Genomic DNA, 12938 nt, shown 5'->3' with positions numbered 1-12938 from the left:
CTCCCACTCCCATTATCCCCTGCACTCTCCGCCTCCTGTACGTGAAAATAATAAGCCCTACCTCAAAAATAAGACCTAGTGCCTTTTTTGGAGGCCAAAAGAATATAAGACTGTGTCTTATTTTCGGGGAAACATGGTATGTATAGGAAGCAGTTGTGGTTTGAGCTCATCTGGCTTTGAGGGAAAATAAATAACTGCAGTAGGAGACCAAAGGACAGCCTTGGAAACCCCCAAAGACAAGTATATATATCTAAATCAGTATTTTTCAAGCCTTTAAGATATGTGGACTTCAACTCCCACAATTCCAAAGCCAGCATGCTAAAAATACCTGGCTGTGGAATTCTGCGAGTTGAAGTCCACACCTCTTAAATTTGCCAAGGCACAAATGTGTAGGAGTATGCATCTATGTGTTTATATATGTGTGTGTATACATATAAACACATACATGCACATTCCTACACATTTGTGGTGGTTACCATGTTGCAGTTGCCTCTGGCTACTAAATGCAAGATCTCATATAAATCAAAGGGACCAAGTAATTCTTGACAGATGCTTTAAGCAAAGTAATAAGCTAATAATAAGACATTAACTCGCTATGGTTACTTACTTGTCTGGAGTTTACAGGAGATATGTTTTTCAAAGCTGCCATCATAGATTGCTTCTATGTGCCTGAACCAACGAACAACATGGAAATGCTGGTCCACAGGTGGGCCCGAAAACTGCCTGAAAACTTCCACATCTGCATGTGAAAATGTGAAGCCCTGGATATAACTACGGGTGCTGAGATACTCATTCAGAGCCTTCAGCCTGTGTTCCTCTTCACTAATGCTCAGAATATCAGTGTAGTCAGAAGCTGCAAAGATAGAGGCAAACGGCAAGCGGTCAGATCTCACTGCTTGAAAGTATCCAGAAATAAAGCATCACTCTACATGAATTTTGCAGCATACCCACAGTGGCTAGCTCACCTGGAGAAATGATGGAAAAATGAAAAGCAAGAAGACAAGAAGAAGCAGGAAATAGGAAAAAGGGCCAGAAATCTTTAGCATTGGAAGTTAACTGTTAATAGCAATAGCACTTAGACTTATATACCACTTCATAGTGCTTTACAGCCCTCTCTAAGTGGTTTACAGAGTCAGCATATGGTCCCCAATGATCTAGGCCACGGGGGTCAAACTCGCCACGTCACATGATGTGTTGCGAGGTATCGTGACTTTTTTCGCATTGCCGGAGCTGGGGTGGGCGTGGCCTCTGCATGATACAACCGGCCTGCAGGCCAGCAGTTTCACACCCCTGATCTAGGCCCTCATTTTACCAATCTTGGAAAGGTGGAAGGCTGAGTCAATTTTGAGCAGTCAGGATCGAATTCCTGGCAGTGGGAATGCAGAGTTAGCCTGCAATACTGCACTCTAACCACTGTACCACCACTGCTCTTTAAGCTAATTATTTGAAGAAGTGGGTCACCTCCAGGCAATCAAGAAGGAAAACTAGATGAAATTAAGTTAATCTTTCCTCTCAGGAAACATCGTGTGTGATAAACAAGCTAGTAACTTCAGATTTCTAGTACAGTAGGCATCAATTGAATTATATGTGTGTGAATAATCATGAAGATGTGTTTCAAAGAAAAGATATACAAAAATAAAGATATGTCTTCTATATGAATGGGTTAAGGGGAAATTATGGATTTAATTCCTAATTGGACTCACAGTACTAGACGTCTGAAGACTTGAAAGAAAATTGAAACATCTGAAGAAATTTTACCTTTTTTAAAATATTGGACATGAATACCTAATACCTAATATCATGCAATACTTCTTTAGAATAAGCAACATTATGCAAAGCATGGAAAATGAGTAAGAAATAGTATACCTGGGAAACGGAGGAATTGAGGGGAGTTTTTTAAAGGAAAATTAGCTAAATTTAATACTATTTAATACTATGCATTCATGTGACATCATGTCTTATGACTGCAATGCTTAGTGATGGAAAGTCTGATTCCAGCTGTCACTAAAAACCCAAGGACTGCACATACTTCTACAGAATTTTAACCCTCATATTGTATGTACAGACAAATGGGGCTTTAAAATACTGTGAATCACTAACCCAAGATCATTCGGTAGCACAGAATATCTGCAATGCAAGATCTAGAAAAACTAGATTACATCTATAATTAAATGGAGTGGGTGGTTCCAAAAAAGGATTTTGCAGAGTAATTAGGTGACCCGTAGGGCAGATGTTATATAGTGTTCATCTTCTTAATAAACAAAAGTCTTCTGGATGATACCTGTTCATCCTGTTATCATAGTTCTTCAAATTAATTTAACTAAAGCCGGGCAAGATTATAAGTACAAATATTTGAAGTTTATTTAAGGGGGCAGTGGAGTTGTTCTAACACAGACCTGTTATAGAACGATTTCAGATTTATGTCTAAACACAAATCCCTTTTCCTACCTCACAAATATATAAGACTAAATTGCTAATGCTCCCCCACATTTCCATCCTCAACATGTAGGCTAACACCTATTAATTCAAAAGACCTAAGCTTTGCATGCTGGCAGTTCTGCATTTGTCCTCATTACCTAATCAACCCAGCAAAGCCACACTAGAATTGGTTTCCAGGTGGTGCAATGCATGCATGCATGCTGAATTGCTTGTATTCTTTCTCAAATGCATCTCTAAAGGCAAATGATTAGCAGATGCGTGCCAACTACTGCAAAAGAAAAAAGAGAAGAAAAAAGTGTGCGTAAAAGACAAGAAACAAATTACGGTAGTCTTTTCAGACCTACCGGTAGAATTCACCAGCTACTGCGACGGGACTGGCAATTTGTTATTATACCCATCTTTTTTCTTTTTGTCTACACTGGAATATCCTAATTTCCCTCCAGATTTGTTTGGCTCTATCTACCCCAGGGCTATATTAGTAACAAACCTACCAAAAAAATGTACATCAGTTCAACTTTTCTCCCCGCTCTCCAAAATAAATAAATAATGACTCTCAATGCTCCACAACAACCAACAAAGAAATTATAATAAAATCAATAAAATATAAAAGGTAAAGGAATAATTTCTACACTAAAATTAAACAAATCCCTTTCTTTTGCATCTAGTCCCTCATTTACAGCCTAAGATTTGTTGAAAGCATTATCAAAGCAACCTTAGTGATTGACGGCAAAAGAGACAAGAGATTGTTATAAAATCCCCCTCTAGTGGATTTATATAATATGGTTATCATTCTTCAATGAAATTGCCCCCCCCCCAAAAAAATAATAATGAGAGAAGTCAGACTGGATATTTAATTTATATGTCGCCTAATTTCCAATGACACTGGGCGCCTCAGAAGTGAAAACATGACAAACAAGAAAACAAAATCCAGTAAATACAACACTAAAGGACAAAACCCCTCCAAAAATGAGAAAAAACAAACCCACACTATTCAAAGGGGGCTTCACTCACCCTCACAAAAGGCTTGGCAAAGAGCCAGGTCTTCAAGGCCCTTTGAAATACCAGCATGATGGGGGCCATCCAGAACTTGGGGAGGGGGAACCTGATTCTTTTTTTTTATTATTGAAAAGTTTTATAAAAGTTACAATATTATCCCATCCCCACCCCACCCCTAAACCCCCCCTCCCCCTCCCCCACTTCCCAAAGCTGATTACAGGGTTACAAATATATAATAATCATAATCTAACATTAACCAACTATATAAATAACCAAATACATAATGCACTTTAACCCGCCTATAACATAATTACAAACAATCTAAAAGTATCCAACTTATACTAATACAATAATAATACCGTATAATTAAAACTAATAATAAAAAAGAAAAAAGAAAAATTTCCAGTATAATAAATTATAACAATCTAAAATTTACTCATAAGCTAAATGGAACTTTTTAGTCCCATATTTTTTCTGAATATAATCTATCCATCTTCTCCAAACCGAAATGTATCTTTCTTGTGAATGATCCTTCAAATAAGCAGAAATCTTAGCCTCTTCTGCTTATTTGAAGGGCGGGATATAAATGGAATTAAAATAAAAAAAAAATTTGACACTTTAAGCGTCCATTCCTCTATAGTAGGCAGGCAATCCTTCTTCCAATATTGCCCTACCAATAACCTTGCAGCTGTTATCAAATTCAACATCAAGTTAATTTCTTTAGTATCACAATCTGTAATAACACCCAATAAAAATAATTGTGGGGTAAACTTTATCTTTTTCTTAAAAATCTTGGGGAGGAGGAACCTGATTCTAAAGGGAAGGCTCCGCCACAGAAAAAGTGTGCTTCTGGCATCCTGCTAGATGGCATTGTTTAATAATTGATGGAACCCAGAGCGCATCAACCTTGACAGTCTGAATTGGCCAGACAGATACTATGGGAGATAGGAGGTCACTCAAGTAACCAAGCCCTAGCCTAGGCCACGAAGGGCTTTATAGGTGGCAACCAACACCTTGAATTGCACCTGAAGCAAACAGGCAAGCAGTGCAGCTCCTGAAGCAGAGGTGTTATATGGGCATAGGAAGGCATACCCATCACTGCCCCCATTGTATTCTGCACCACTTGAAACTTCTGAGTAGTCTTCAAGGACAGCTCCATATAGCATGCAGTAGGCAAGCCATGACATGAGCAGGGCATGGTCTGGGAGGCCCTCCAGACAATGGCTGTCTGGAGGGCCTCCCAAGTCTACGAAAGGGCATAACTGGCACACTAGATAAAGGGCCTTCTTAGCCTCAGCTGCCACCTGCTCCATGACCAGGGCCTATGAGTCCAGGAAGACTCCCAGAGTCTGCACCCCTTTTGATTGGGAAAGTGCAAACAATAAGACTTAGTAGGATTGAGCCAGAGAAGGTTCCTCCCCATTCAAACCCACACAACCTTTGGTGTTAGGTAGATTTGAAAAGGTGGGAAGTAAAACCACCCTGTGGTATGCCACAAAGGAGGGGACAAAGAAACAATTCCCCCTGCCAACCAAGACCTCCTGGAACTAGAAAGAAAGGAAGAGAAACTACCATAGATCTGAGCCCCCAATCCTCAGGCCATGGATGCCATAGCTAATGGTATTAAAAGCTGCTAAGAGATCAAGGAGCACAAGGATGGATGCACCATTCCATCACAGCTCTGCCACAGGTAATCTACTACAAATGCAACCAAAACTACCTCAGTACTAAATCCTGGCTGAAACGTACAGTATCTAGAGAATCAATTTAGCAAAGGAAATGGATTTCACCCAGCAAAGAGATCCAGGTCTACTTGCAGCTTTAAAGATGATGTGTGTTCTGCACCGAAGTGTAGGCTATATCTTCTACGATATGTACGTTATGTCTTCCAAACAATGAGAGAGGTTCTCCACTTGTTCCTAACGTTCGCACAGCTTTTTTAGGTACTTTAATGAGGTTATGTCGTAGAATTTTGTTGCAATGCTACAGTACACTATGTCCCCAATAAGTACAGTAGTGAGTGAAAGGATTATTATTAGGGCTGGGCAGATTATTCCAGAAGGTGCTTCAGTTGCAGCATTGTTCTTTGAGGTCTCTTGGCAAACAAGATGGAGTGGCTGCCGTTTCATTTACGTGCAGTCACAACAGAAGCGTTTTCTGTGTATGCAACAGTCATTCTTTGAGGAGTCACTCTTCCTTCACAAAATTGAGGAAAAATAATAGTTCTTTTAAAATTAATGTTCTACATAATTCCCTTAGGAACTAATAATATGTTCTAAAGTACCATTCCAAATGATTCACACAGCCCTTATTTGCATATCCCTGCTAGGTATTACAAATAAGAACAACCTGTCAAGGCAGAAACAACCAGATCTACTGTAAAAGGTTCAAGTCAGCTATTTGATTACATTTTACCTATATCACAAGAATATTTCCAGCCTGCTTGTCTTCTCTTGGGAACAAGCAGCTAAGGAGCCAAAGGACTTAGTTGGGCAAAGACTAAAGGCTACTTCCCCGCTCAACCCCTCCCCCCTGCCCAGCTGGTAGTTTCCCAACAGAACCACAAACATTTTAGCGCGAAATGCTTTATCTTTTTGCTTTTACCCAAACTTGCTGACCTCTTTCATGCACATGCGAAGGGGTTCACAAATGGATCCTGATGTGATTAAATGAATTCTTAATAAAGCAAAAGTATTCAACATGATCCCTTGATATTAGGAATGGGATCTATGTACATCCAGAAACATCTGTATAATATTTGGCACATCAGAGACTTTCATAGTTGTCTTTGTGGATTATTTAAGTCAGGCATGTCAAACTGCCGGCCCGCAGGCTGGATTCATCACGACAAAACTGTGCCCTCCCCATTACCGGCAATGGGGGAAAAGTCGCGATATGTCGCCCGACGTCACGTGACGTAGCAAGTTTGACATGCCTGATTTAAGTCTAATTTTATATGTATTCCAGTGTACAACCAGTTCAACTCTAGTAAACACTATCACGCACAAAGTAGAGGCATTGCTGTTTCCAGAACAAGGGATAATTCTAAATGAAGTCATGCAAAAAAGGTGCATTTCTAACTAAAGAGGGAAGTCAGCCAACTGCTTGAAATATAAATGATCTAGGACAGGGGTGTCAAACTGCCAGTCTGTGGGCCGGTTGCATTATACGGAGGCCGCACCCACACCAGTTCTGGTAAGGTAAAAAAAGTCACAATACGTTGCAACACGTCACGTGACACGGCAAGTTTGACAACTAGGATATCAACATCTAGGATATCAACAATACTTGCAATTCTCAATTTGCTACCTAATACTTCACTTACATGTATCTCATGGAATGCAAACTGATAACTCCTTTCATTTTTAATTAATGCCCTAGACATTTTTTCTAAGGCTTAATTATATGTTTATAAAGAAATGGTTAGGTTTAAATTTAAGGGCATTAACTGTATGTTTACTTGATTATCAAGTAGAAATGCAAAGGGAAAACAGTAGTTAAACAAAACCCTGTAAATAGAGTTTCATGTGTATGTCAGATCCTAAGGAATCAGTCCGAAGACAGTGCATTTATACAGAAAGAAGTCCTGGTTTTAAGTAATTTTACTTAAAATTTCAGACTTTCAACTGCTTCATTTTTGTTTGTGTCTGTTAAAATCCTCATTATTTTGTTCTTTGGCAATTGTTTAGTCAGGAGATGTTTCTCATCAATTGCATGGTAAAACCTATGATGTACAATATTGCTATCACCATTTGTAAGAAGGTGAATGGTAGTTCTTTATCACTGTAGGATCTGAATGGTACTATTGTTGGTTCTAATATAGTAAACCTCTGTTTGGAGCACAATCTCAATAGTTAAATAGCTACACCTAACCAACAAACATACATGTCAGCGTAACATTAAACATAATCTATATCTGTTTAATAAATGTCTATGTTAGAGAAGTATACTGAAGCAATTTTATAATTTTAAGTATTTGCATAATCAATTGAGCAAGCTCCAGTTTGTAATGTATCAAGCTGACCTTGTGATCTACTCTTAAAATTAAAGCTTTTTCCAGCTAGGATGGAACAAAAATAATCTCCTGAGATTTTTTTTTAATTTAGGACACAGTGTTTTGTAAGTACATTCATCACCAAGGTCAACCGTGACATGAAAATACATTTAGAATAATATATACAAGTTTGATCTTCATTTAAAAAAAACCCCAAATACTCCTATCAAAACCCTAGGAAATACGATTAAAATTTGGATTATATAGCCACTGCTCCCTAGGTTTGTAACACTTACACGTTTTACAGCTATGAACAACTATGGCTTGGCTTCACCTTGTAGAAGATTTCCATCACTCTTTAAAGATATCAACAACTGTAAGTAGATAAGGTTTTTTTTTAGGAGCCAGCAATAAAATAATGCCTATATGCCCTGCTTTTAGGGCTCCCAAAGGCAATCTCGTCGGCAATCGACTTTCTTTTTTTTTAAAGTTTATTTTAAATATTTACAGACACATACACACTAAGTATATACATTTCGAATTAAGAAAGAAAAGGAAAAGGACAAACAAACACTTAACAAACATGCATATAAACTAACTGGGGATTGAAATCCCCTGTGCAGTTATACATAATTACATCCCGGTAAATCTTAAATCGATTTACTTTCGATTTACTCAGCGGGAGGATCTTTATGCGTTTACTACGACTTCCAGGCGAAGAAAATGAAAACAAAAGAGATCCCGGGGAAAAAAAAAATCTTGCTTAAAACCAGCGGCAGTACAATTGCTGTTCTGCAATGGCAATCTACTACATCCTTCAACCTTATAAATTCACTTTTGGGAGGAGGGGGGCACATGAAAGAAAAAGCGACCTTTTAAGACATCCGAGTTAGAATATCGCAGAGCCTATCGATTTAAGTTTCGTCTCTGAAATCAATAGACGTAATCCCTAACTCGCTGTCCGATCCCAGCATTACATTACCAGCAGACTATATTCTTCTAATCATGCGGCATCACAAAGTGTAGCGCCAAAGCACCTGAGCCGGGCGATCGAGCAGCGCTCTCAGCCAGGCTTTAATCTTTATGGCATCACAACGCCATAAGGGCCTTTCTATAGGATCTGACAGTGGAATTCATGGACGTTTCCTTATTCCAACCCAAACGCTGGAGCTTACCGGCTGCTGCCATTCTGCCCCCTTCGTCTCTTGTCAGACGCTGCTCTGCCTGACAAGCTGATGCAACCGAGGCCGTTTCCGGAAGCAAGAGCTCCACCTCCGATCGTCACTTCTGGTGGGCGAAGGGTAACCTGGCAGTGCGTGGTCAATGCAGTCTTGAAAAGGCAGGAAAGTACTGTGCAATTTCAATAATATGCGCAGAGGGGCACAAAAAAAAACAAACCCGTGCATCGGTACCAAGTAGGCATATGTGACGCTTGTTGCGAGCCAGTTTTTCGAGGACATAAGCTGAAAGAAACCGACCCAGCATTATAGGCGCAAATTGGCTTGATTTGTTCGATTTTACAGGATCTCGTTCATCTATTCTTTTTATTGGCTAATTGTTTAGTATTCTTTTAGAGTTAGAGCAGCCTAGATTTTAAAAGACGTTTGCTTTGTATTTTGGAGTATTCAAAACTCAGTTGATATTTCTTTGTGCTCTTCGTTTAGTTTTTAAACTTTAGTTGTTATTGATTAGGTCAGCCATATTTTTTGTCTCATCCGAGTCCTTCCAAAAGACTGGGATAAGCAGATATTTGATAATATTACAGGTAAGGCTGCCTTTAGTAATTGATGGTGATTTTGTCAATGCTGATTTTGTCAAGTGGAGAACCGGATGTTTTGGAACTGCATCCATAGCACCTTTTTTTTTTTAATTCCATTTATATCCCGCCCTTCTCCGAAGACTCAGGGCGGCTTACAAGCTTAGCAGTGGCCTTCATTCTATGTATATGCCTGCTTATTAGGGCTTTCACACACCCCCAAGCGGCATTATTACAAAGTCAGCTTAATTGCCCCCAACAATCTGGGTCCTCATCTATTGCTACTGGTATTGCCTTGCTTTCATAATTACAGTTGGTCACAGTCAGCCACATGTGTAGAGACGATTTGATATTTTTATCCATCTATCCAATCCTTCTCAAGGACCAGGGATAGGCAGATGTTGTTTGATGCTGTTGATATTAAAGGTATCATCACAGAATATAAACTGTTTGGGGTAAAGCTGCCTTTTGCAATTGACTAATGGTGATTTATAATATTAAAATTAGTTCAGATGCCTTGTATCTAAGTAAATCAAGTCTGCAGGCTTCCCCCCCCCAAAGATGAAGCTATTTTCCAATCAATAGATTTTACTTTTCTTAAAGAACTTTTTATGATCATGTATCTTAATTTAGCATAATTTTATAAATAAAGACAGCCTGAATTTATTTTTATCAGTATTTACTATTTTTGACTGAACCATTATCCAGCTTTGTTCTGTCTCTTGGCATCTCACAATACAAGCAATATAAAAACAACAATTTACAGGAGTGGCTGTTCGTGCCGGCATCCCGGGAAATTCAAATTATTCCATCTCTTGCCATGGGGGGTGAGCTATTGCCCCCCGTAGATAGGGCGCGCAACTTGGGGGTCCTCCTAGACTCACAGCTCTCTTTAGATGATCATATTGGAGCTGTGACTAGGGGGGCCTTTGCCCAGGTTCGCCTGGTGCACCAGTTGCGGCCCTATCTGGACCGGGATGCCTTGCGTACAGTCACTCATGCGCTCGTGACCTCTCGTTTGGACTACTGTAATGCTCTCTACATGGGGCTGCCCTTGAAGACCACTCGGAGGCTCCAACTGGTGCAGAATGCAGCTGCGCGAGTTGTGTTGGGAGTCTCCCGATACTCCCATGTTACACCTCTGCTCCGCGAGCTGCATTGGCTGCCGGTTGCCCTCCAGGTGAGATTCAAGGTGTTGGTAATGACTTACAAAGCCCTACATGGCATGGGTCCGGATTACCTACGGCAACACCTGCGGCTGGCATCAACTTCCCTCCGTCCAGTGCGCTCCCACAGAGAGGGCCTCCTCAGGGTGCCTCCGATCAAAGAATGTCGATTGGTGGCCCCCAGGGGGAGGGCGTTCTCTGTGGGCGTGCCAGACCTGTGGAACCGCTTGCCGGTTGAGCTCCGGATGGCCCCCGACCTTCGCTCCTTCCGGCGGGATCTAAAAACCTATTTATTTGAGCAATCTGGCCTGGTTTGATGGGGTTGGGGTTTAAATATGGTTTTAATTATTGTATATATTGGGCATGATGTTTAATTGTTTTTTAACTTTTATATTTTGTTTTTTAATATTTATTGCCCTGTACACCGCCCTGAGTCCCTCGGGAGAAGGGCGGTATAAAATTTAATAAATAAAATAAAATAAATAAATAAATAGATAGCAAATCTCATCAAGAATACATACATACACCAACTGGGGCCACAAGTACTGTAGCCCAAAACATGGGAGAAGAAACCTGCTTTTAGGCACAAATAATTCGTTTATTATTTTATGCTTTTCTGTGTAATGCTTAAAATTTTCTTCCACATAATTTTTACATTTGCAATTTATTACAAGTTTAAGCTTACCTGGCATGTTGTTTTGACTGTAAAGGAATTGTTGGGATTCAGCTACATTTTACAGGAAACTTCTCAACCACAGCAAAGATTAAAATAGCACCTCTGCTTACGTAGACCACAGATTTGTTCTTAAGATATAATCTGAAACCTACAAAATATTAAGTCTGTGTTTGCTCAACACATTTATCCTTTCTTAATATAACTGTGACCCAGAATAAAATTGGTGGCATAAACATTTCAAAAAAAACATTCATTAACACATTATTATAGACTTGTATGATTCACTGAACCATAAGCTGTGTTTACATAACACACTAGTCTAGAAAGTGGCTGGCTAGTGTTTCCATTTGTTTCCTGGTAGAATCAAACCCATTTAAGGCTGTAATCAGTTTTATAACACTGGTTTTATCACACTGGTTTTGCTATACTTGGAACTCCATGTTGTTTTTTTCCCCTCTGCCTTTTGAAATCCATACTACTGTGTACCACACTTTCATTTTGTTAGGCTGAGTAAGAAAAGAACGAGAAATATTAAGCCAGAAAAATTGAAGGTGTGAGATAAGTGAAAGAATGTTAAGACTAATCTGTTGCAGCAACATTTATTGTATTTATCCTATCCTTAGAAACCATCCTTACTGCCTTCTCAGCTTTTTTTCAGGTTTTCATCAGCTCCATCCAGTCTCAACTTTCTTCATTCCCCTTTATGATCTATACCAGTGATGGCAAACCTTTTAGAGACCGAGTGCCCAAACTGCAACCCAAAACCCACTTATGTATCATCGGGTGCCGGATGGGCATGGCCCTTTGGGTGGGTGTGGCCCATTGGGTGGCCGTGGCTGCAGTGGTAGCGGCAGACTGGGTGGGACTAAAAAGTTCAATCAATTCCAACTTTGCGAGAACTTTTTTTTCCCCGCGAGAAGTTGAAATTGATTGATTTTATTGAACCTCTTTTTTTTTGCACATGGTGGCAGAGGCCTAAAGCTGAAGGCCTAGGACTGATGCGATGGCGCGCATGCCCAGAGGGCTCTGCATGGCACTCGTGCCATAGATTCGCCACCACAGATCTATATGATCAAACAACTCAGCAGGGCGTCTTTGTCATAGAACGCACCGGAACGGAGTTCCAGCACCTTTTTTCGATGGATTTTCTGGAGTTGCGTTCTTTTCCTATTGTTTCCCTTCCTATCATTTGCTTTTGAAAATGCCCCACTGGCGGTACGGTGCGAGTGGGGACCACTCCAGGGTCCATTGTTTTGATTGTGTTCCAAAATAATAAATTGGAATAAGTTAGCTCTAAGAGCAGTTAATAATTTAAATTCAGAGGTCCAGTAGGTAGCTTTAAGTAAGCATATTTCTTATACAGGTAGTCCTTGATTTACAACCACAATTGAGCTCAAAAATTCTGTTGCTAAGCAAGCCCATTGTTAAATGAATTTTTCCCCATTTTACAAACTTTCTTGCCAGGTGTTAAGTGAATCACTACAATTGTTAAGTTAGTAACAAGGTTGCTAAGTGAATCTGGCTTCCCTATTGATCTGGAAAGGTCCTAAAAGGGGATCACATGACTCCAGGTCACTGCAGCCGTCATAAATATGAGTCAGTTGCCAAGCGTCTAAATTTTCATCACATGACCAAGGGGATGCCGTGAGTGAAAGTCATAAATCGCTTTTTCCAGTGCCATTGTGTCTTCAAATGGTCATTAAATGAACTGTTGTAAGTCAAGACCTGTATTCAGTGCAAGGTTGATTTTTTTTCTTTCACCTCTCAGTTCTGAGATTCAGGGGGTTTCCTCCAAGCATTCAGGATAGTTTTCAAGTGTATGCGGAGTATTAGTAGACATCATAATTTATTCTGATGGCAGAACATCTGTTAAGTGTAATGATACAATCCCAAATATTATGCCATAGATGG

General features: G+C 39.9%; 1 protein-coding gene across 3 annotated transcripts in view; it reads right to left on the bottom strand.

The window, feature by feature from the left end:
* Positions 1–8657, bottom strand: part of CARS1 (cysteinyl-tRNA synthetase 1) — a 42957-nt gene extending 34300 nt beyond the window's left edge. The window contains exons 1-2 of one of the 3 annotated variants that reach the window (XM_081335631.1): positions 8605–8638; positions 608–853 (exon numbers count right to left, since the gene is read on the bottom strand). In XM_081335631.1, coding sequence (XP_081191757.1) covers positions 608–853; positions 8605–8617 — 259 coding nt within the window. In that variant the 5' untranslated portion in view covers positions 8618–8638. Of the gene's footprint in view, positions 1–607; positions 854–8604 lie in introns of all 3 variants that reach the window. The other 2 variants (XM_081335629.1, XM_081335630.1) reach the window with 2 other exon arrangements.
* Positions 8658–12938: the final 4281 nt, after the last annotated feature.

Source organism: Vipera berus (genome assembly GCF_964194415.1).
Source record: "Vipera berus genome assembly, chromosome: 1".
NCBI lineage: Eukaryota > Metazoa > Chordata > Lepidosauria > Squamata > Viperidae > Vipera > Vipera berus.
Note: the sequence above shows the minus strand (reverse complement) of the source record. Positions and strands in the feature narration are given on the sequence as shown.